Source organism: Daphnia pulicaria, chromosome 10, assembly GCF_021234035.1.
Source record: "Daphnia pulicaria isolate SC F1-1A chromosome 10, SC_F0-13Bv2, whole genome shotgun sequence".
Taxonomy (NCBI): domain Eukaryota; kingdom Metazoa; phylum Arthropoda; class Branchiopoda; order Diplostraca; family Daphniidae; genus Daphnia; species Daphnia pulicaria.
Genome location: NC_060922.1, coordinates 5,210,957 through 5,235,295, shown reverse-complemented (window position 1 = coordinate 5,235,295; position 24,339 = coordinate 5,210,957). Strand labels below are relative to the sequence as shown.

Genomic DNA, 24,339 nt, shown 5'->3' with positions numbered 1-24,339 from the left:
CGTGCCCCAGTTCCTATCAAATTGTCCATGTCTCAATCGTTTAAAAGAATAGGGAAAAAAAAAAGGTAAAACGAAACAATTATTCTGTCTTCTTTTGACAGAGGAATATTCCGTTGAAAAACGATCCCGAGATTCATTTAGAAATGCGGCGGAATGGCAACAATGCTCGGCTCTGCTCTGCTGCTCCGTCCCGACGACAATCTTGTAGTCTCCTACACAATGCAAGCGACAAACACACATTCGACATCTTCGTCACTACTACAACTAGACACACACTCCTCCCCAGCTGTGTAACTCTCCACCCACCGCATTCCGGAGTCGACGAAAGACTTTGCAATGTCAGCTGATTGATCCATCAATCCTTCTTCATCAAGTTCTCCCCCCCCCCTCACCCGCAACACCCCCGCCATCTCAAACTACTACCTCGCCCTCAACTCCTTTTCTCTCCTCAACTCGAAATGAGTTGATTTCTCATAAGATATCTCCGATCGATACAACTGCACCCAACCACGCACACACAACATCTTTCTGTGTTGGCATTTCCCTTGTATAGTAGGTCCGAGTGATACAAAAATGTACGGGTCAACGATCGATGTCGTGTTGTTATTATAAACAAGAAGATAAAAAAATAGTTTTGAATCCAAGGGGCTTCCGGACATTGAATTAAAAAATGCAAATAGAAGGGAGAAAAAAAAAAAAAACAAAAACTCAATCTTCGTATACTATATATCCCATCTGGTTTGCTGGACTCGGGATTTTTTTATTTTGTTTTGTTTTCCCGTCAGCGCTCACGTCAGCAGGGCTGCTATAAGGCCGTGAAGCCATAAGACAATCCAGTGCGTCCTATCCTGTGCAACTGTGAACGAAAGGAAGTGAAGCCTTTTCTGTGTCAAATGGGTGAGAAGCTCTACGTCTGGCCACCTTTCGTCTCCCTCCCACCTCTCGACGTACACACGTTCCCCACTCTTTTAAAAGGTTCTCTCTGTGTGTGTACGTGTGTGTGTGTGTAAAATTACCTATATATAGACACGGGTTCTATATTAGTGTATGAATATTGATTCGCCTTTTTGTTTTCCAACCACCCCCCTCCCTAGCCCCTTTGTCTTTCTTTCGTCCCGTCAAACTTGGAGATGTAATAAATAAATATTAACAACACGAAGAGGCCAGAAGGAAGACGAAGAAGAAGACCAGCAAACAAACCCGAGAAAATATATGAATGCGCAGAGGACTTTGGACTTTCTTCCCGCTAGTCCTCGCTCAGTCAACAATAAAAAGCAATTAATGACTTTTCTCCTCGATAAGGAATAATGAAGCTATATCGATGGTGATGTGCGAGCAAACGGGAATGGGGGGAGGAGAGCGAGCGGGTGGTGGTAGACACACAAAAACTCTCTGCCCGTTGAGCAGATAATGAGAAATGAATTTCCTCCTCCTCCCACCAGAGCCCAGGGACGGGAAAATGTGTTTGTGTGGAACTCATCAATTGCGCTTCGTGCGGGATTTCTATCGGGGGGGGGGGGGGGGGGGGAAAGAAAAATGTTTGATTTTGATATTCATCCTCTAGCTTTATTCTCTACCAGTCAGAAAGAGATAGGAATATGGATGATGGCAGTACAAGAGTTTTGGGAAATGTTAGAAAGGGGGGGGGGGGGAGAGACGGGGTTCGTTGGCTTCGCTCCAAAACAACAGCCGCACATCCGCAGCCGAGCCAGCGCTAGCGCCAGTGACGACCGGGGCCGCGCCCCTTTGATATTTTCATATTTCCCAACATGGGCGCAGTTTGGGGGGGGGGGGGGGAGGGAAACATAACCCACTCACACAATTCATTTGTGTCAAAAGTGTATCGAGTCCCATTCTTTCCCCGGTAGTCGTTCTAATCTAACGCTAGCAGGATGTTTGACGAGCATTTCAAAGTACGCAAAAGCCGATTACTTGATTTCTTTCCGGGGTTGTAAGAAGAAGAAGAAGAAGAAGAAAAGGTTACAAAAAAAACGTACGTAATGCACCCATGACGACTGGGGTGGGTGTTAGTCGAGAGATTATACCGGGTACGTTTGCAAAAGCCGGATGGACTAGCTACTTACTATATAGGTAACTGTAATTGAATGGAGAATGTATTAACCATCTGATGGCATCTGCCAAATAAAGATTTAAGGCAGGGGCCTTTTTTAGTTTAGACAACCTCATGTTTGGTTTATGTGACCAATAGCAAGTCACTCATCAGTTGACAGTCAATTTCCAACATTTTTTTTGGGGTCTTTTCTTTTTTGGCTGGGATCTCGGGCGACCCGAAACTATTTCAAACTGTTTTTCAATTAGTCCGGAGACACAAGAAGAAGGCGGAAGACACAACGGAACGAGCAAAAAAAAAAGAAAAGAAAAAGAAAAGCAGAACAACAAAAAGAAAAAAAAATCCTAGAAAAGAAAAGGAGGGCCGGGACGACGACAGATTGAAAGTCGAGTGAACAGGCGTCTCTCGTCTTCTTCTTCACCCACACCCAATGTCGGAGGAGCTAGGAGGAAGTTAAGAAACCCAACCCAAAAAAACTGCACCACCACCCATCGCAAGATAAATAAATAACAGCTAATGATTTTTCTTTCTTTTTCTTTTTTTTTTTTTGAGAGAGAGAAAAGAAACAAGATGATTGGAGTTCCATTCCACGTTATCATCTCTGCTGGTACATCATCTCAGTCGAAGGAGAACTCAAAAAGTCTTTGAGCCTATAAATACTGCTGGCAAAGCCGCCCCCCCATTTTCCTCCTCAGTGTTATCGACCAGATTTTTATCTTTGATCCTTTTCAAACAGCAACTTTGACCCTTTCCTCTCTGGTCCATTGATTGATTTCATTTTTCTTACCCCAGGATTTTATTTTTCCCATTTAAAAAAAATTTTTCATTTTCATTTTTCTTTTTCTCCGTTCCATTTTTCACTCGACCAGAAAGATGAAATTTTCCACACACGCATCCACACTCTATCAAAACGCCTTCCCTTCACACTCCCCATGACCGATTGATGGGTGTGTTCCTTCTCTTCTGGATGTGAGTGGGTGGGTGTGTGTGTGCAACCAGTCTGATAAAAAAAAGAAAAAGACAAAAAGATCCTCAGCCACCCAACAACAGCAACTACACCCAAACAGCGCAACCACCAAACACAACACACACAGAGAAAAAGAGAGAGGTAGTATACACAGTGTGTTGTGTGTGTATCTTGGGGGCTCCTTTTGCCTGTAAGTGAAGGTCTTCTTCTTCTCTCTCCATCACCGTGATCTCATCTCCAGATGCCTCCACAATGATGTCACGCTCTGCTCGACGGAGCGTGTACAGCAGAAGCAGCAGCCAAGGACAAGACAGAGAAGGGCCAAAAGAAAAAATATGAAAATAAAATAAAACTAAAAAGATCTTCTTCTTCTTCTTCCTCCTCAACACGACAGACTCGACAACAGCACTTGCCGGACTCAAACAACAACTTTCTGGGGGTTGTTCGGATTGTCCGACATCACCGACGATCCTTGGTAGGATCGAAATCTTTTGTTGAAGATTCGTCAACTTGGTTGATGTAGACAAACTACTGATATGACGTTTTGTGTTGAAAAGAACAAAAATAAAAGTTTCCCTCTTTCTCTGCTGGCTCTTTTCGTGATTGGAATTGAAATTGAGGGGGGAGGGAGAGAGTGATCCGCTATCGATCCAGCTGGGAAATCGTTTCTTATTTGATGGAATGAGAGACAAAGACGCCATTTTTGCCTGGAGCTTGAGGGGAACTCGGTAAGTCTCTCTCTCTCCCATCACAGAGAAAGAACGAAAAAGTCAGGGCAAATAAACGCAAAGGAAGGAAGGAAGGAAGGAATGTTGTTGTTGTTCTAGTGGTGGTGGTTGCTCCCTACCGACAGGACAATCTTGGAAAATAGTAAAACAAAAAGAAACACAAGAAAGAAGAAGAAGTAGGAGAAGGACGACGATACGTAGACAATATTGGATTGGATTTGGTGCTGAAACAAGACACTCGTTCGTGACACGAGCCAGAAATCTACACACACAAACAGCCAAAGGAGAAAGAGCAAAAGAGGCAGAGGAAGGAGAGAACAAGGAGCACAAGACAACACACACAAAAAAAGGAGAAAAGAGATTATATATATACCCCCGGTGCAAGTTCTCTTTTCTCTCTTTCTTGTTTATATATAAAATAAGACAGACGGAGACAGAGACGGAGGGGAGTGAAGGGGGGGCAAAAGTACTTTACTCGAAAAAGGATATTTACTCGGCGAAAAAAAAAAGACGAGAGAGCTGTGGGTTGGACTCTATACTGAGCCTGGACTGCTCTCCTGCTGCTCCTGGATTGTTCGCAGTAACACAGCACACTTGACAGTGTGTAGTTGCTGTGTATATACATATATATATATATCTGTCTGTCTGTCTACCCTGTCTGTATACTTCCTTCCTTCCGGAGCGTGCGAAACGCAACACTCGCGCTCTACTTCTCTCAACATTTCCCTTCTTCCCTTCTCAAACTTCTTTAGATTTCTTTGGCCCTATCCAATGTGTGTGCGTGTGTGTGTGTACAGCGACCACCCGTTTCGCCCGGATTACATTTCCAACCCTTCTTGTTTCTTTCCGTCCTTCCTTTTATTTCCTTTTGTTTCAATTTCTGGTCGTTTCACTTCATTCAACAAAAAATCCTGCGAGGAGGAACATCTTTTTTCCCAGTTTCCAACCAACGTCTTTTTCACAGAGTGGAGGAATAAAGAAAAAAGAAAAAAAAACCATCGAGGAGATATTAAAGGGGAGATATCGATTGATGCGGCAATCTTGTTTCACCCCATGCGGAAATGCGTGCAACGGGACTAACAAGGAAAACCGGATCGATCCATCCACATCGCGCAAACACAAAAAAGAAGAAGAAGAGTGGAAGAAAACGACGTTTTGTTCCTCCAATTTTTTTCTTTTTTCTTTTGATTCCTGAAAAATCCATTTACTACTTTTTCGTTGCCCTTTGCTTTCATCTTGCCCAACCCCCGGTGTAGTAGTAACACAAAAAAAAAAGTAAAAAATAAAATAGTAAGAGCCAGGGAATAAAGAAACAATACGGCCGACATGGGCCGTAGCACTCTGCTACCGAAACGTATGCGGTGGCCCTCCTCAATAACAATGCAAATTGGAGGGGATTGGCGGCCAACGGTCGGCCGTCACGACCCCCAGACGATATCGGATGACTTTTGCTGTGACACAACGCGAACGACGCTGGCCAACATGCGCGCACACACACACACACACACAATATGTTTTGGCTCAGAAGAGTAGGACCCCGAAAAATATGGAGAGGATGAATTTGCCTTTTTATTTCTCTTTTCTGGGGAAGAAAGAAAAAAGATTGATTTAAAAGAATCAAAGAGTCTGGGAAGGATCGCAAGTGCGTCGCGTGTGCGGGGGGGGGGGGGGGGGGGGGTTTGGCGTCGCCGCTCCATCCAATCGCAGCGGCCAATGTCATTAATCTTCTCTGTCTTTTATTCTTTTCTTTTTCTTTTACCAGGCTCCTTCGCGATTCGCCTGCGATTCTCTCGAGGCTGAAATCAAGATGGACGAACGAGAGCAAAAGAAAAGTTGGACTCGCCTTCTCCTCCTGCTCTTGTTTTATTTCATTCTCTTAGCGACTTTGCTGTATGGTAGCCCCTCGGCTGGGCAAAGTTGTTTTTTTCCTTCTTCAAAGATTCTTCGTGAATCTCTACAAACATAGATCGCCTCTGAGGTCAATTCCAAAGTGAAACCGTCCTCCATTTTCCTCTTGTTTTTTTGTTTTTTTTCCGATTCGCCATTCGGCAGAAAAGCAGCTCAATAAAGTAAGCAATCCGACCATTACTCTGTATATATTTAATACCATAGACAGGAGGAGGAGGGCCGGCTAGCAGAGGCTATAAAACTGCAGGAACTCGCGTCCTTTTCTCTCTCCTGGTTGTTTTTTTTTTACTGTTTCCCTCCTCCTTCTTTTTTTTATTCATTCAAAACAACATCGAACCGATAACAAATCACACAGACACACACCGGGCTCTCTTCTTCTTTTTTGTTTCGTATTCTCTCCATTTCGCTTATCTTTGGCCGGTCTGGCCGGCAGAGAGAGAGAGAGAATGGAGGATGTTGTTCGATATATCGGGACAATGAATGGCGAGGTAAAATGAGATAAAACAACAACAAGAAGAAGGGGAAAAATAAAACAAAGGAATCCATCAATCGGTCGGATCAAAAAACGAACATTTCTCTTTCTACGTGTCATCTCGGCCGACACAATCCCATCGCTTACGTCACAGCGATAGAATAATCAAAAAAAAAAGAAAAAGAAAAACAGTGGGGCGCATTTCTAACTACCGTAATACTCATCAAAGAATATGCGTCCATATCCCAGAAATTCAAGGGGAGAGAAAAAATAAAAAGGAAAAAAGAATAAATTCCTTTCGGTTGTTTGAAAGTACCGCGGCAGCTGTTCTTTTTCTGCCTCTTATTACCCCAGACCAAATGACAATTGGCTGTCGACGAGGGTGAAAAACACAAACAAGCGACACAAACACTCACACACAGACACAGCTGTTTGTTTGACATCAAGTTCTAAAAGTTTCCCTCCTATTCGGCTATTAGCCTCCCACCTAATAAAAACCAAACATTCCCCCAATACCGAAAATTTGGCAGTAAAATTTAAAATAGATGTCGGGTTGAATCATCATCATCATCGTCGGCCATCAAGACGTCATCAAGCCACCACACCATTCGGCCCAATGATGTAACCCAAAAAAAGAATGAAAATTGGATGTTGCTGAACTTACCGTCAATCATCGACATTCGATCGGGTTGGCCAGCTGACGCGACTCGAATGGCAAACGAAAGATTAAGTGACGTCGGCTAGTGCGGTCGATCCTCAACAGGTTAACAGCGTCTCTAAACGTGGCAGTGTCCAAATCAGCCAAACACTTTTCTTCTTCTTCTTCTTCTCCTGCTTGTCCGGTTGCTGTTGTTGTTGTCTCGCTGCGTACGTGTGTCCCAGGAGCTGTTAAAAGAGACACAAATAAAAAAGGACAAAAGACATAAAAATCGGGAATCACGTTTCACGTTTCTCTCTCGACTTTTCTCCGGCCTGAAATGGCGCAAAACAAACGAAATGCGCTGCCCCCACCAGGTGGTATATGGTTGTGTCTAAGCAAGAAAAGTATTATTATTATTATTACTTTACTACTCTTACCCCGAAGCAGTACAAGGTACTACACACACAGACGAGGCAAAAGACAACAGAGAGGTGGGCATTTAAAGGGCCGTTTGAAGAAGGACAACTGCCGGGGAGATTAGAATCGGTTCACGAAGTTGAAACAAAAAAAAGGAGAAACGAAGAGAAACGAACGGGCACGAAGGATATAAAATACCCAAGATTGCCCTTCTCTCATTCACAGTCGATGGCAGGCAGCCGATAAAGAGGGAAAGGAAACAAAAAAGGTCGATACGGTACACCCAAGTATACGTACTAGACAACACACTCTCGTGTCTTTGAATGCGATGCAATCGTAGCAGCACACACAGAGAGAGGAGCCGGCCACCCGGGTGACACGGTCCTTCCAATTCGTTGTAAATCAATCGGACCAAACCAATTCTTTCTGCCTCTCTTTATCCTCTATAGCTCCTTACTGTTCCTCCCTCCAACCCCAAACCCCGAAACATTTTCAAACCAAATAGAAGAAAAAGAAAAAAGAGAATAAAGTTTTAATCTTTTTTATACTTTTTACTTTTGGGTTAAAAGTAAAGTTGAAGAATACAAGGAGCAGCAGCAGCAGCAGCAGAGTTCTCGAAAAAGATGCGGAAGCTTTTGGGCGGTGCGCGTGCAAGACAAGTTCTTTTGTTGTCCGCGGCCAAAACAAATAGCCAGAAAAGAAATATTCACATTTCCCCCCTCTCCCTACCGTCTGATTCTATTCCGTTTTCTTCTTCCCTATCTGCATCTATTTAGATACGGCCAGTCCTTGTGGGTTGGAGTCGTACTAAACAGTTTGAAGGAGGATAGAAGAAGAAGAAAACTCTGCGCTAAACAAAAGGCCGTCGTGTGTCCGTCAACGTCGAGTTAAATAGTCTCACGCCCATTTTTGCCGAGCTTCTCGGTATAACTCTGATGATACTGGCGGTGGTGGTGTTGTTGTTGTTGGAACCGGCCGCCGCGCGTCTTGACTCACCGGGAATAGACATTGGCGCACGACGGACCGACTTCTTCTTTTAAAAAATTTTTTCCTTCCTCCCACGTGACTCAAATCAGGAGGAGAGTCAACTTTGGCTCCTAAACTGACAAGAAAAACAACACCCAGGCCATAAAAGTCGAAGAAAACAGAATCGTACGCAACTATTTTTCTGTTTTTTGTCTCTCTTTCGATTCGATGGATAAGCCATCCCCCCCCCTTAAACAGAGAGGAGGAGACGAAATGAAATAAAAAATTGATATGACTCACGTCAAACAAAAAGGTCCCCCCGATTATTTATTTGATTTCATTTTTTTGTTTTTTCCTTTCTCGACATTTTTTGAATCATAATTCATAATTTGTCCCCATTTTCTCTCTCTCTCTGCCAGTTTGTTGTTGTTCTTGTCTTGTAAAATAATAAATAAAAAAATATCTAATAAAAAAAAATAAAAAAACAAGAAAGAAATGAAAAATAAAAACACGCAGCGTTCATCCCGAAAGAGTCTTATCAATTTCCCCGGTGATTCAACAGCTGCGGGCTGCTAGCTGCTAGCTGTTGAAAATGATGATGGATGGATGGATGGAATGGACGGCGCTGGCCATCACACTGCTGCTGCCGCGCCACTTCATTTGAAAACATCAGCAGCAGCAGAGTCACAAAAGAGACGAACAAGAAGAAAAGAGTTAACTTCTTTGCTCGCTCGCTCTTCTGGCCATTGGATGACGCAACCCGACAACTCTTGCGTACGCTCACTCTTTCGTGTGTGTTACACGTTTCGAATTAACACCGTATACGGCCATTACACAAGAGGCCCCCTTTTCCACCAGTTAACGTTTTTAAAGAGATTTTCTGTTTCGATTTCAATTTTAACGGCTGTTCTTCTTCTCTCCGTTACTTTATTATTATTTGTATGGGATTGTGTGAGATGGATAGTAGTAGCCTGTTCCACACACACACACACACGCACAGTAATGCGCTGCTAGAAAGAGAGAGGGGGAGAGAGGAAGAGGAATCGAGTCGGGCCAGCACCGGCTGTTGAAAAGATAAGCCGCAGACGGACGGACCGACGGACGGACACATACGGTTTGGAAGTCAACGGAGGGGCGGGTCCTCTCTTTGATATGTTTCCCCTTCAAAGACGTAGAAAGAGAGAAAACTAATAAAAAAAGACTATGCGGAATTCTTTTTCTCTTTTTTCATTTTCTCTCTTTCGCTTCACATTCTGATTCGCAACTGTGAGAGTTCAATGGCGGAGGCGATGATTTCCTTTTCTTTGCCCTTCCTGGCAGAAACGGCGAGAATAAAATTAGACAAAAAACAAAACTAATAATTCGCAGAAAAACAGCAGAATAACAACACAGCACACACACACACACAACCCAGACCCCACCCAACATAAACCACCCACACCCCGGCAGCGGTCACGCGCACTCGCCGCCGCCGCCGCCGTCGTCGTCGTCGTCGTTCGGTTCCGGCTCGACTCTCAAATAGCCCGTGACGTCAACGCTCTGGGGAGACAAAGACCAACGACGACATCGGCAAATAGAAAAAAAAGAAGAAAAAGAAAAAAGTATTTGAAGGGGGGACGATCGATATCGATTACAAAAAGCCAAAATACAAATCAAGTAGAAAACTCAATTATATAGTTTCAACGGGAACAAACAAACAAACAAAAATTTAGGATGTCGCAACAGCTGCTGGCGCGGGACCCGAAAAAAAAACTTTGAGTCATCACATTAACAGTAGTTACGTAGTTTCCTCTACTTTTCTAATATGTAAATCAAAACTTTGGCGACTTTGTGCCGGCTTCAACTAATTGTCGTTGCTGCCGCTGCTCAAATTAAAATGAAGAAAACCACCGGGGGGGAGGCCACGCGGAGACGACGTCAACTTTTTCTTTTATTTCAAATTGAAAACTTTTTTTTTTGGGGGGGGGGGGGGGGAATATTATTATTCCTTTCTGTAAATTCGCAGTCGAGAAAGAGACTTGCAAGGGTGTGGTTAGTTACTTTGTTTAAGTTTGCGCTATAGACAACTTCCCCCCCCCCCCCAAAGTTCTCTCTCTCTCTCTCTTTGCCAGCTTATTGCTTTGCTCCAGTTGGTAGCCCAGACACACGCAAATAGGTGGACAGACCCAAAAAACTACTCCCTCGTAACGGCAGCGGCCGGTCCCAGACGGGAGACGGGCAAAAAAAAAAAAATAAATAAAATAAGAAAAAAAAGTTTCGGGTGTGTATGTGTGTGTGTGTGTGCGGAGGAAGGAAGCAGCCGAATGGGGAGAGAGCGCCCGCGCGCGCGCGTCTCTCTGTAAAAGACAAACATGCAATTTGGCATCGACCTGATAGATTTGGCGGCCAGCAAAGGCAGCAAGCCGGGCACAGCAGCAGCAGCAGCAGCTGCTGGGCAACTTTTTTTCCCTTCTGTTTTTATACACACAACAATCTTTTACCTCCCCACACACACACACACACACACACACACACGAACAGATTAAGTCTAAAGACTCTCTAGCTGGCATTCTTTTTCTCTTTTGTTGGCACGGTAATCTCATTTGAAATTGTGTGTCTGAATCGATTGGCGAGATGGGGGGGAGAGAAACAAAACAAGGCGGGGCCGCAATGGACCTCTAGCTGTATGTCTGCCAGTGGGTACTGCCCGGCTGGTGTGATGGTGGTACAAGTATAAGTCTCTCTCTCTATAAGAGTAGTAGCAATAGTGATATCGATTCAACAATGTCTACGTCTCTGGTTCTCGACCTAATATGGTCTCAAACAACATCAACAACAAGCAAACGACCAGAAACCAGAAAGGTCTCTCTCCCTCTCTTTCCCTATAATAAATAAATGAGAAAAACCTTCCGCACGGCCGGCGGCCCGGATTGGATCGATGAGCTCGATATCTCGAAGGCTATTGACAAACACATTAGTAGCCTCTTGTGAGACGAGTGAAACAAACACACACACTCATTCCACGAAACATTTTGATTTCTTCTGGTGGTGATGAGGGTGTGGCAAAGAGAATGACGTGTGGGAATCGGAGAGGAGCGACTCCCTTTTTGTCTTGCATGTTGGACCAGACAAGAAAAAAGGGGAAAACCACCGCAGACGAGAGAGCAACAAAGAGGTCAATTAACAATTCTAATACGGTGGAGGAATTCCCTGCTCAGAAATGTGTGGCAAGAAGAAAAAAACTTTTCTTCTTCTTTCTTCTTCTCTCTCCTTTTTCGAATTGTGAAAGATAAGGGACAAAGTCGAGAATCTCTAGCTAGGAAAAAGGAAGTTGATGGATGGTCGGGTGCGTGTATAGTTTTCCAGCCCAATCCCTCACCCCCCCCCCCCCCCCTCCCGACTTTGCTTTAACAAGAATTTCACGCCCAGAATCTTTTGGATTCTGTTGAAACTCGCGCGACACGATGAAGTTAAAAAAAAGGCGACTGCCCCATAACATTTAAAAGAAATAAAAAAAAATAAACAATTGAACTTTGAAATCTTTTTTTAAAAAACACATTCCCATCGTGGCAATCTGTCGAATGAAAAAATAATCAAAACATTGAAAAGAAAAAGAAAAATTAAGGAGGTCAATGCTCGACGAATGTGTACTAGGCAGGCAGTTTCCAATTTGATATTTATTCGAGTGTTACAACTCACTCACTCTTGTTTAGTGACTCGTTTATTTCTGGCTGGTCGTCGTTTTATAGTGAAAGACACCGAAGAAAAGTTGGAAAGGGGGGTGAGAGCTTTGCAGTGTTTTTTTTTTTAACACGGGCTAGTAGTAGGGCTTGTTTGTCTCTCTTTAGACAAGTTGGGAGCGATCCTATAGGGGGGTAAAAAAGGAGATATGGGGTCCGGCAAAATGGACGCTAGAAAATAGAAGAAGAAGAAGAAAAAAAGGATTGTTGAAAGTTGGCGCGTGCGGGCGAGGTCGAGCTATTTCCAGACTCCTACCGTTTTCCCCCCCCCCCGTTCTTTTTTTTCTATTACGATCCATTCAATTCTCTTCTAAATAAAGAAAATAACAAGAAAAGGAGAAAACGTCCCTGGGTCCTCATTGTGGACGTACTTTTGAAAGGGCAAATAAATGAAAAATCTTCTTCTTCTTCTTCTTCTTCTTCTCCGACGCCATTTTGAGCGTCTTCAACTCGGCAATGACATCATCACGAAGAAAATCGTCCCTCTCGGCGGGTGTTATAACTCGCACTTCCCCTCGAACCCTTCTACTTCTTTTTTAAGTTATCATTTATTTATTTATGTATTTATTTGGTTGGCTGGGTTGGCGATATCCTACCACCACTTGTTCATAAGTCCCGACCAGAATCTCGATCACGATTCCTGCGCTCTTTCTCCCGTTTTTTTTTTTTCCATCGTCGTGTGCTGGGAGGTATTTTTTCGTTCTTTTCTCTCCTTCACCTTGAGTCGACCCCAACCGGACGCGCCAGCGAGCGAGAGCGAGCGAGAGAATAGAATCTCATTAGAATCCATGACGAAGCGAGAAAAAAAGAATCAAAAGAAAAATATCCAACACACACACACAAAAAGAAGAGAATCTCAGCAGGGGTGTGTGTAGATCCCGTGCCCATATTTCACCCGGGTTAATGTGAACGTTATTACGTGTAACGGAACACAGACGATTTTTCTCTGCTCTGCTCTCCCCCCCTCGACTCGGTTACGTACTGGGCAATCCATCCGTTTCAAACGGAAGGGAAAAACAAGGTTCCCCGACAACAATATATACAAGAGGCCTACACAACTTCACAACCATCGGGTCGGCGGCCGTGTGTGTTCAAAACTCACGTACGGGAATAATCGGATACCGACAAAAAAAATATATGTATTTCCCCTCCATCAATTTCAGCGTCCACTCTGCCCAGTTTTTATTGCTGGAAGGTAAAAAGAGTTGTACACTGTAGTAGTCCATCAGACCAATAACAAAACGGGAGAAAGAGAGAAAATAACAAAAACAAAAGTGGAATGCGCAATTTTCTTTCGCTGCGCGCAACATATAACCCTCCGCCATGACAACAAACAATAACTCTAGCTTACACATATACGAATGATGACGTGAATAACTCTCTCTTTCCTCTTTTGTGTTCAAAAAGAAACAAAATAACGGAGGGGGGAAATTGGTAGGACCCAATGATAACCAGCCAACCGACGGCTGGTGGTGGCGGCGGTACCGAGCAGCTAAAAACCCCTAGTGGAAAATTACCAGTGGGACTTTTTTTTTGTTTCTCCTTCATCTCGTCGGGATGGATTGTAATCATCCGCCAGTGCCTGTCCTCGGTAGAGTAATCATCATTTCCATAAAGGCTTATATAATACATTTTCTCTCTCTTTCACCCCAAAACTATACAGACACACGAAGCAGTCACGTGATGGACTCGTGCGGGGGTCTATCGCATCCGCACCACAAGACCCGCAAACTCTTTTTCCTTCCTCCCGGGGGCGAAAAAAGGAGAAGACAAATCCAATGGGGTGGAACGACCTTTGACCTTATCCTTTCCTCTTTTGTGCGGCTGACTGCTGGTGGATTGAGAGAGAGAAGAAGAAGAAGAAGAGTGCAACAACAATTCTCATTCAATCAAGTCCAGTGACAAAGACACGGCCAAGGCGACGACGCATCGCATCACACGCTCCGGCAAACAGCCGCCAACCGCTTAGCTGTTTTTTCCTTTTTCCTTTTTAGTTAAGGAAGATGATGATATAATCAAATAGAAAATGATGTCTGCCCTGTACAACAACAACAATTTAACCAATTTTCTCTATTCCATTTTGCGCTTGTCTAACAGAGAATAAATAATAGAAAATAAAAAAAGGGTCGTTGATTGTGTCTGTCTGTCTGGGGGTGTGCTGTATGCGTTGAGACTGTAATCGAATTTTCGTGCAGACCCGCTTAGAGCTTAGCCCGTGGCTCTGGTGAATTGCGACTTAATGACAGTCGACAGTGATGACATCGTCGTCACCTTTGACAAACCAAAAAGAAAGGGAAGAAAAAGATGTAGCGGTGGCAGCAGCGGCGAAGCTGATTTTCCGTCCTATCGGTCACGGCCAGCTGCGTTCAACAACCAAAAAGAAAATACCAAATTCTTCTTCTTCTTCTTCTCCCAGTGTCGCATCCAATTTGACTAATTGGTACGAACCGAAAGACCAGCCACCACAAATTAAAAAAATATAGAAAAAAACCTTTTTTTTTCTTCTTTCAAACATTTCTCTGATGACTTGATTAAGTGATCCTTGTCAAGAAGCCAACCAAAATCACGAACGTAGAAATTCCTTCTCCCCAGCACCACCACCATTCCGATTGGACACACACAAGTCGGAGCTAATAAGCAACGACTTGAGCGTTAACGTTAACTAATCAAAAAGATTCACAAGTGTCTTTCCACTCAGCTCTCCCTTTTCTGCTTAAATCTGTTGGATCAAAAAACAAACTGGCGATACTTTTAGTTGGAAAGAAGATGGTCAACAGACACGTAGGAATGGCGTCAGAGCAGCAATTTAGAACGAAACCCCCCCGCCAATTTGCTATATAGACACCGTGAACCATGTCCAAGTATTTACTACTAACGACTTACGGGGGTCTACGGCTAAAAATATCGTCCTACACTGGGATCCCAAACGAGTTGGGTGTTTTTAGTGGGCAAAAGTGGCTTACATCTCCCCCGTTTTTCCTTTTCTTTTTTTTTTTTTTGCCCAACCAAACTCCCCCTATTTTAGACTGTCTCTCATCTCCAAAAAATCCAAACCAAAAATAGAACACACTTTTTTATTTTCTTCTCTCTCCCGTCCGGTTCAAAATGCTGCAGTTTCGGACAGTCGTGTAGAAAAGAAATTGCAGATGCCTATAGTTCAATTTTTTTTCCCCCCACCATTTTGGCTATAGAAGGTAAATAAACTCGCCAACGTCACGGATGTATAATGTCTTGTAGACATATACATCTGCTGTGCCTTTCATACACACACAAAATCCAATGATGTAAGCGGATTTATTCCATAGTGAAAAAAAAATAAAATGAAAAATAAATTTCATATTTGACAAAATAAAATGATCTCATGAAACGTTCCGCCCTGTCGGATTTCCAAGTCGTCCGTCCCTTTTTTTTTTCTTTCTTTGTCGACGTGACGTTTGACGGAGAGAGTGCGAAGGAGGTACGTACGTGAGAACCCAAGCACAAGGAGAGAGCCTGGAGGACCCCCTACTGTTGAAACGGAATAATATTCCAAGTTGGATAAGAAGGGAAGTGAATCTAAATATTATTTCTCTCTTTTTTTTTCCGAATCATCGATGACTCCGTATGGTTTGGGAAATGCGGCGCAGTTTCACTGTATATCAAATGTCAAGTGAAGCGAACAGCGTGAAAAGGAGAGAGAGAGAAAAGAACCCCCGGCCGAACGTCGAGAAAAAGATGAAGCGAATGGCGGCAACTTCTTCTACAATAACCGAGCCGATGGAAAGATTTTTTAGGTTCGGGGTTTTTGCGAGTCGGACCGTACACAATCCCGCCCCACCCGCTGTCACATTCCCACGGAGAAAAGTCAAAAACGGAGAAGAAGAAGAAGAAATCATATTTTTTTCCCCTTGTCGGAGAATGAATTGAATTCCACATCAAAATAAAATTATTTTATTTTTTTAAAAAAAGGAGGGAATTGCAATATCAATTTGGACGATCTTTTTTCCCGTCCCTCTCTTTTTTTTATGTACGTACGCCATTCGTCATCACGTTCCAATCGTTCTTCTCCCCCATTCGCCCTGGCCGAAACAACCTTAATCAAAACTTTGCTCCCCGGCTCTTTTCATTCCCGTCTCTCTCTCTCTCTCCTTTTTATCGCCAATAATAAACGACGCGACGTGTTTATATTCACAAAAGGGGCGAAAAAAACTCAACTATTAAAAAATAAAAGTGCCAATGACTTTTCTATTGCGTCAAAAAAGAAGAAGAAGAAGAAAAAAACAGAACGACTTTCCTTGCTCCGGTCGTGAAAGAAGCAAAACACAAAAAGAAAGAACACGACAGACAGACAGAACGCGAAGATATATGGCCATGGACGGGTGATATGGTAGACGGTTCGTGTGGCCGTTATAACTCCCTTCATCCTTTCCCCCCTCACAACCCCAGTCCCCTCGCACACACAACCGTCATCATCACATAACGACGATGACGACAATCCATCCAATAAGAGCATCCGCACACATCATGCGCCATCAATGTCCTCCCATCCAATTCTGTCCCTTATCCTTTTATAACTACATACTGCCGCCGCCATAGAGAGAGCCCCCACCAACGGCCGCCCCGCTTTTCCAACCGCAATTTCTCGTAATTCAACTTCCCAATATCCCCCCCAACACACACACACACACCCACTGACATCTAAAGCGAATGTCGTACACAGCACATACTACCACGACTCTATAGTCTGAGCTGGATGGGATCTTGTTCTTTTGTTCCCTCCTTGACTCGGACCGAATTGGTCACTTGGACGAATCCCTATACGTACGTACGACGGATTTTCGGTTGTCGTCAATCCATAAAAATAAAAAAGGAGAGAGAAACGAGGAAGGAAAAGATGATGGTGGCGGCCGTCGACACGCACGACTCATCACACCAAGTGGCAATCTATAAAACTGTATAAGAGAAAGAGAGAAAACAGGAGAAAGAAAAAATCAAAAGAGATGCATCATTTTCGATCGGGATGACACGCAGAAGTGTCAAGTAGTTTTGTCACACCACCAGTTAGTCAGATTGATGAAAGGAATTCTTTTACTTTTTCTCTTTATCCAATTCACCGGATTGAAAAAGGGAACAGAAAAATCTGGTTCAACTTTTTTCCTTTTTGTAATTTTCTCCGCATTAATTAGACATTCTCACATTAGACAAGTCATTGTGGATATGATTTACAATTTCAGATTCCTAGAAATTCAGAAGAATCAAAATGAAAACCGGTCCCAAACACACGCCGCCTTTTTTTTACCGTCGCCCACCGAACATTAAAAACAATTGAAGGCGGGCGATAAAAACTTATCAGAAATTGCGGTCGCTAACGAAATGGAAATCATTTGACAGCGTTGATACTGAAAAAATTATTGTTGGTCGACTCGAAATGTGTTGGCCTTTTTATTATCTCGACAGTTAGGATGCAGTTTTCTTGACGTCATCTCTTACAGTGGCCGGATGAGGTTACCGGAGAAAATCAAACATACTGCAAGCCGCTATCCGGATTGCGGTGCGGTTTCAGACTCGAATCTTCTCCCACCCGAAATTTATCAGAAAAAAAAAAAAAAAAACTGGCAAGAGATAAGAACCTTCAAAAAAGTTTCATTATCCAACCACACACGCAAACAAGATAACAAAAAATGGAAACATTTTTGGTCTTGTAGGGGTTTTCGAACAAAACATGCCAACACTTTATCAATCGCCAATTCGGGACGAAAAAGCTAAGAAAACTAGTCAGAAAATGTTTCAAATGCTTCGCTCTAAAATTTCTAAACATTTTTTAGATTAAAAAAAAAAGAATAACCGACTGTTGAAAATCAGATAATAATAAATCTTTTTTGGGTAGATGTTTTAAACACACAAAAGCCAAAGGGAGGGCGCATCATCATCATCATTCCCAGTTTTTGGAGGGGATGTAGAGATGGTGGGGGTGCACACCGAGAACGAAAGGAGAAGATGAGAGATTGGATCACATTTCCCAGACCGACAAGAGTTTGGAAAGTTAAGAAATAACGAAAAAAAAAACTTGTTTCTGTTTTTTCCATCAAATCCCCTCCAAGAAGTTCCTTTTTTTCCTTCTTTTCTTTTAAAAGGAAATGAGGAATGACGTTAAAGAGCTATCAAGAACCCCCACACACCCTTGCCGAACGAGTTTTCCGACTTCCGGTGGAAAAATAAATCGGAAAATGAAGGAAAAAAGAAAAGAAATTGGGAATAAATCGAGGGCAAAATAGATGAAAAGAAAACATTGTCAAACATCAACAAGTGACACACACACACACACACACTCGCAAGCATTTCTAAAAATACGTAACCGCATTACCCATCCCCGTCCCATTCTCCTGCTGTGCGCGGTGATTTCCCGTCGCCGACGACGTCGAGTGGCGTCGTCGAAAGCAAAAGACAGCATTCGGTCGTCGGTGATTGCATCTCTTCTTTTATTTTCCGCTTCAACTCGGGAGAAGTAAAAATAGTTAAGAATCAAAAAATCAAAAAGGAGAGAGAAGCTATTTATATGGAGGACAAGCCCATTATTATTGTCAGATCTTATATGAGTGTGTTTCTCTTTTCCTTTTTTTATTTTTTCGCTTCTGCTGCCATTTTTATGTTCTTCGTCGCTTCACTCCCGCGCGGCTTTTCACGCGCGCACCGCACCAAATCCGATCATTCCGAGTTCAGTCGTGCAGGGATCAAACGATTTGCAGAGCTCTCTCACACACACACACATACATACATACAACAAGGCATCTCTCTCCCTTCTTCATTTCTTTTAATCTTTTATTATTTTTATATCAGAAAGAAGGGACCCCGGACAACAACCAAAAAATGAACTTTTCATTCCTTACCCCCTTTTTTGGGTACCGGGAAAGACGAAAACAGCGGGAAGCTCGTTTAAATAATCCCGTCTGAAAATGCGACGTCGTGTGTGGTTTCAAGTAGAGAAGAAAAAAAAAATGAGGAACAACATCAAGATTTCTTACTGCTACGACGAAATTCTAATCGGATAAGTTTTGAAATAAATTTTGGGCGGGGACATTTAAAAGAAAAAAGAAAAGAAACAGATGGTTTCCATCTTTGAATTTCTTGAAAATCCGCCCAATAAATAGAGACGAAAAACCCTACGTTGAAAGTATATTTTACTTTTTTTTTGTCTTGGGAGAATTTAATGAGATTTAAATGACTAGAAAAAATAGCGGATTTTCGGTCATCCATCGACAACACCCAAAATGAAAACGAGCCTCACAAAAACAGACCGAAGATCGATCTAGCAGACATATTCCGGGAAAAAGAAAAAGAATCAAAAGACAAACCCGATCAAATGGATTTCCAAACAAAACGTCTAGAAAAGCCAAAGACAAATCGAGCTCTTGATAAACGCTCAGCATTCAAAACGGTGCCGAGAAATAAATTTAAAAAAGAAAAAGAACTTTTGCACAACCCATGCTGTTAAAAAGGATGCGGTGTATAACCCCCCACCACCATTTCGGTTAGGAAAATGTGCGTTATCATGATTTACTAACGATGGCTAGAGACGTTTAACTGTCGGAAAATCACGAATCCTTGGGGCAAATGATTTCCATCAATATCCCAGCGAAAATGGGGAGGAGCCTCTCTCGGTTTGTTGCCATTCCCAGCTGGAACATGTGGAAGAAGAAGATGATGACAACCCAAATGGAAATGATAAAAACACAGAAAGAGAGAGAGAGAGGAGTATATACATGAATGTGCAGAGTGCAAATCGGTCGGGGTGACTCACCAGCCGCCCACATCCATCCGAAGCGATCCATCGGGGAGACACACACACACACACGAACAACATGGCAACATTCCGCCCACCGTTTGGACCTTTTAAGTAACGATTTATGCCGTGGTATGGTAGCCCAGCTGAATTTCCTTTTCTTTTTTCCTTTTTCCTCATTTAACCCATGTATTATCCCAATGGAATGGAGAAGCGCAAAAGTCCCTAAAGTCTTTAGCTGCTTCCCCCTTTTTTTTTCTTCCTCTGCTCGCCAACATCCTTCCTTTTAACATTCGGCAAACGCCGCCCTTTTCCCAGAAATAAGATTGACTCGACGACTCGCGTATATTCTTCTTCCCCCTTTTTCCTTTTTATTATTATATTTGCATTATACGCGTGTTGTTTCTCCACCAAAGGAAAAGATGCTTACACCGGGGGAAATAACTATCCAACACAAACACAAAAAATAAAAGTAGTCGAATCTTTTATTAGAGTCTTGGTTGGCCGGGGCCCCTTTTTATGTCTTTTCCTTCATCTTTTTCTTTTCTCTTCTCTTTTCTTTCGGCCCTTCCTTCAAGACCATCCATCACACCCAAGAGTGACGTGAATCCGCATAGCGAGCCTCTCCCTACCACTACTTACTACCACTATACCACCTACTCGTTCCGTGTGCTGTGCAACATCTTGAAAAACGATCTCATCTTATTCTGTTTTCCCCCTTTTAAAACATTCACGAACGACCGTAAGGGAAATGAAAAAATAAAAACTTCTTTTTCTGCCTTAACGTGCAAAAATTCAATCAGCTTCTTTCTTTTTTTTCCCAGGTGAAAAAGAAGAGGGTCGAGAGGATATCGTTCATCACGTCGTTGTTGTCCCTCCTCAACAAAAAAAAAGAAGAGACAAGCCTTTGGGGTCAATTAGCACACGGCCGGGACCAGCAACCGTTCGGCGCCGTTCCAAACGTCGCAGCAGAGTCGCTCTGCGTATACGTAACAACCATTGGGAAAAGGGTGGGAATGGCAAATGCCAAAGAGAGAAAACAAGTTCCTTTATAAACATAATAATAATCATTTTTTTCGTTTTTTCTACCCTCCCGCACGCGCGGCAACCATCCAAAACGTCTAGACTCCCGAAACGGGAGAGAGAAAAAAATGGTCTCCTGTTGTGTGTGTGTGGACGAATCAAAAAAGTTCCACTCTGGTGGTACAACCGCACGAATCGATAGTCCGGAAAACAAAAAACAATGAAATTGAAATTTACGCTAAATATACAACCGAATAGAAGACAAAACGATTGAATTTTTTATGTACATGCAATCACGGAATAAAAAGAAGAAAAAAAAACTCGGCGTTTTGTTCTCTCCCACCCCCTTTGTTGTGTATCTTTCTCCACGACAACAGATCGATCACTATTTTTATTACCACGACGCATCCATCATTTGTTTTAGGATCCCAAGAAAGGAGGGTGAAGATGACGCAACATCTCCGAAAAATAAAACGATAGATGGTCGAACCAATCGGATAAAAAGGGAGTCGGCAGCAGTAGCCCGAGACAAAATCAAAATAAAAGCCAAGGGAGAGAGGCAATCAGCACGCGACTCTTACCGTTAATTACCGCCGACAAGATTGAAGTAACCCTTCAATACTCACGATAGTCTTTAGTCGGAGTGGGGGAGGAATAAGAAGAGCCACCCTCGTCTTTTATTTTTAGACATATCGTGAGTGGAACGGGTGAGCAAATAGGAGCGACACAACAACAACAAAAGAAAAAAAGTGAATCATTCAAGCGAGCGATTGGGAAACATGCGATTAAGCCAGCCCGGGGAAATATCGAGTTGTGGACCAAGAAGATTATACTAGTTCTCTTTTATATATACTATTGACTCCTTCCCCCCCCCCCCCTTCTTCTTCTTTCTACCCATCACTCGAGGATCCATTCACCTGATGAGGCAAGAGTGGTTGGGGGCCATGCAGCAGCAACCAATCTCTGAAATGTGCCCTTTTACAACAAACGGGCATGACATTGACAAACTACTCGAAGCGAAGAATCGAGGCTGATAAATCCGACCCCGGCGAACGAGAAAAACCCCACATCAAACAACAAAAGTACACGAGCCCCCCCCCAAAACCACTAGCGTTTCCATATTGATTAATGGACAAAAGAGTGGCATCAAGAAGAATGGGCCCTGGATTTATCTATGCACAAGGTGGGTGGGGGGTCTTTTCCTCCTCAATTGGCCCTGATAAGGAATCGGAATCAATGAAGCAACAAGATGTGGCCATCAGGAGTGGGGGGTGGGCCACTCTTGCGCGTATTCAACATGCTTGGCAAACAAGAGAGGATCACCAAAAGTGAGTCTATTACGTGGCATGCTGAATTGGACATGCTCATGTCAAGAGCATCTCAACAGAAAGGGGTTGACTTCTTGTGGGCAACCACCTGCGAGTGGGCTCCATGCAGGATTATCTGGTTTCAGTCAGGGAGAGGTGACTCGGTAAGTGAATCAGCTTGATGAGTTCCAAAATGGAGAGGAAACTGGCACGCTAAAAGACTCTCCCAAGCAGAGGAGGAAAGTTGGTTGGAAAAAAAGGAACAGCACGGTCATTAGTTGGTATATAGCCTGTTGCTATGCTGTTCTAAGCAGCAGGGCCCCTGTCTGTGTGTGTGTACCAAGGCGAAAGGGGCGAGACGCCATAACCCGGGCCCGAAAGGTGTCGAGTGACAGCGCCCCGGCTTTGCCTTGTTTACCTTCGGGAATGTGCATCACGCCGGCCACAAATAGAATGTTCTGTACACTCTACAAGAACAAGAGGGTGGGTGGGTGCACCCTGTCTATATATAAAGAAAATGCTTCAAGCACACACACACACAGCACACACACGTTAAAAAAAAAGGGAATAAAAACAAAACGAAAAATAAATGTTCGACTCACCGTTTTCTCTCGTCTTTTTCGAGTCGTTGTCAACAACAAGCAGAAGAACAAAATATGAAACCAGCCAAGGGGGGGTGTGCAGCGAGGTGGTGGTTGTGTGTCAGGTAAACTTAAAAATGCGTTTCTTTCCTGGCAGTCTCTTTTTCTTTCTAAATAACTATTTTGTCTATGAAATTATAGGCAATCACGAGAGTTTTGCACGGGAATTTTAAGTCTCTGGAATGGCAGGGTTATAATAACACAAAAAAAAACCAAGAGCCTTAGTATAGTTTGTTTCCTCTTTTAGTCGGCCATGTTGGAAATTGAATAAATGAATGTAACAAACACACGGTGGGTTCGTAATCGTTGGACCAAGGCCGGCGCCTATTGTGTTCGTCAGGCAGCGCCGCGGTTCGGAAACCGACAGAAACTCGAACCGTCAGAGACTTCAGACTAGACTAGAACTGGCGCTTTTTATTATTTGTCATTTCCGTTTTGAAATGAGCCAAGATTTCTTTTTCGGAGATTTATTTATTAGTTTGACCTTGATCTTTTTGATCTGCCATTTTTCCTGCTCGACTTGGGCTCGTTTTTAGTTTACTTTTAAATTTTATTACGACTGTCTGTGTGTGTGTGTTGGCAGCACCGTCGTTAATCAAAATCAGTTGAATCTCCCGGATGGGAACTACATATACATTTACAATCAACACCTATTTTCCCCCCTCGATTAGCACACACAAATGAACAGCTGGGAGGTGAAATTTTTCAAAATGGCGTCCCTACCTGCGCGTCGATGATTCCACGAATGATCAAAAACGACGAACACGAAAAAGATTAGGGCGTCCAAAAAATAATGAAAATATTCCGAAATGGTGAATGATGATGATGGGTCTCTCTCTCTAGTCTCTCCTCGAATGTCTGCGAAAAAATAAAAAGATGGAAATCTAATTAAGGTCGGGTTGAGATGGGTTCGATTGTAATCACACACTCACGGCCTTGTAAGGTGGGATCAAATGATATAACGGTTCTTCTTTTATTTTTTTCCTTTTTAACCACCGTTGATAATATTCACTCGCCTTACAGAGTATACGTCCATAACTGACACGAAGATAAGCACAACACCGACAATATAAAAAAGAGGGGGGAGTATATACACACACACACACCTGGTGCAACCGCACACGGTCCCGACTGGTCAAACAGACTAAAGTGACGAATATATAAAAGAAGGAAACGCACCTTTTTTTTTCTTTTCTTTTTAAAATAATAAAATGAAATAACAATTTTCCCAGCTGCATAAAACAGAAAAAAAGGCGAATGAGTATAGAGAGGAGAGAATTTGACGCACAGGTGCGCGCGTGATACGTCGGATAATATATCCAAACACGCAGAGTGGAATGTTATGTATAACTTTTGTTTCTTCGTGCAGTGTTGTGTGTGAGACTTTTGGTGGGAGGTTTTTTCGGGTGTCTGGACTCTGTTGGGGGAAAAATATTTTTGGGAGGTTTTTCAGACGAGAAATATCATAAACCCTAGGACCTGTGTAGAATTTAATATCAAATTTCTGAGTGGTGATGATGGCGGCGCGGGCGCGGGTTGGAAAATTCAAATTGATTACGAATGAGCGCGGGAAATTCCGCTTCTACATTTACATCATCATCGCGTGTCGCATTGAAATGTTAACGACGACAAGAACCGCAAATTCCTAATTAAATTTCAGCGCATACATATTCAGAATGATAAGATATAAGATAAAAGCACCTCCGACTATTAGATTTTCT

The 24,339-nt window shown here is 43.0% G+C and overlaps 2 protein-coding genes across 7 annotated transcripts in view; one reads left to right on the top strand and one right to left on the bottom strand.

The window, feature by feature from the left end:
• LOC124314636 (hormone receptor 4-like) overlaps window positions 1-23,682 on the bottom strand; it is a 64,065-nt gene extending 40,383 nt beyond the window's left edge. For 3 of the 6 annotated variants that reach the window (XM_046779878.1, XM_046779876.1, XM_046779879.1), the window contains exons 1-2: window positions 22,580-22,906; window positions 6,811-7,031 (exon numbers count right to left, since the gene is read on the bottom strand). Coding sequence is in view for 1 of the 6 variants with exons in the window: in XM_046779886.1 (XP_046635842.1) it covers window positions 6,811-6,826 (16 nt within the window). In the remaining 5 variants the exon portion in view is untranslated. Of the gene's footprint in view, window positions 1-6,810; window positions 7,032-7,500; window positions 7,735-22,579; window positions 22,910-23,341; window positions 23,477-23,550 lie in introns of those variants that run through there. The other 3 variants (XM_046779881.1, XM_046779886.1, XM_046779882.1) reach the window with 3 other exon arrangements.
• Window positions 1-24,339, top strand: part of LOC124314826 (LIM domain only protein 3-like) — a 347,499-nt gene that overhangs the window by 252,616 nt on the left and 70,544 nt on the right. The window lies entirely within an intron of this gene.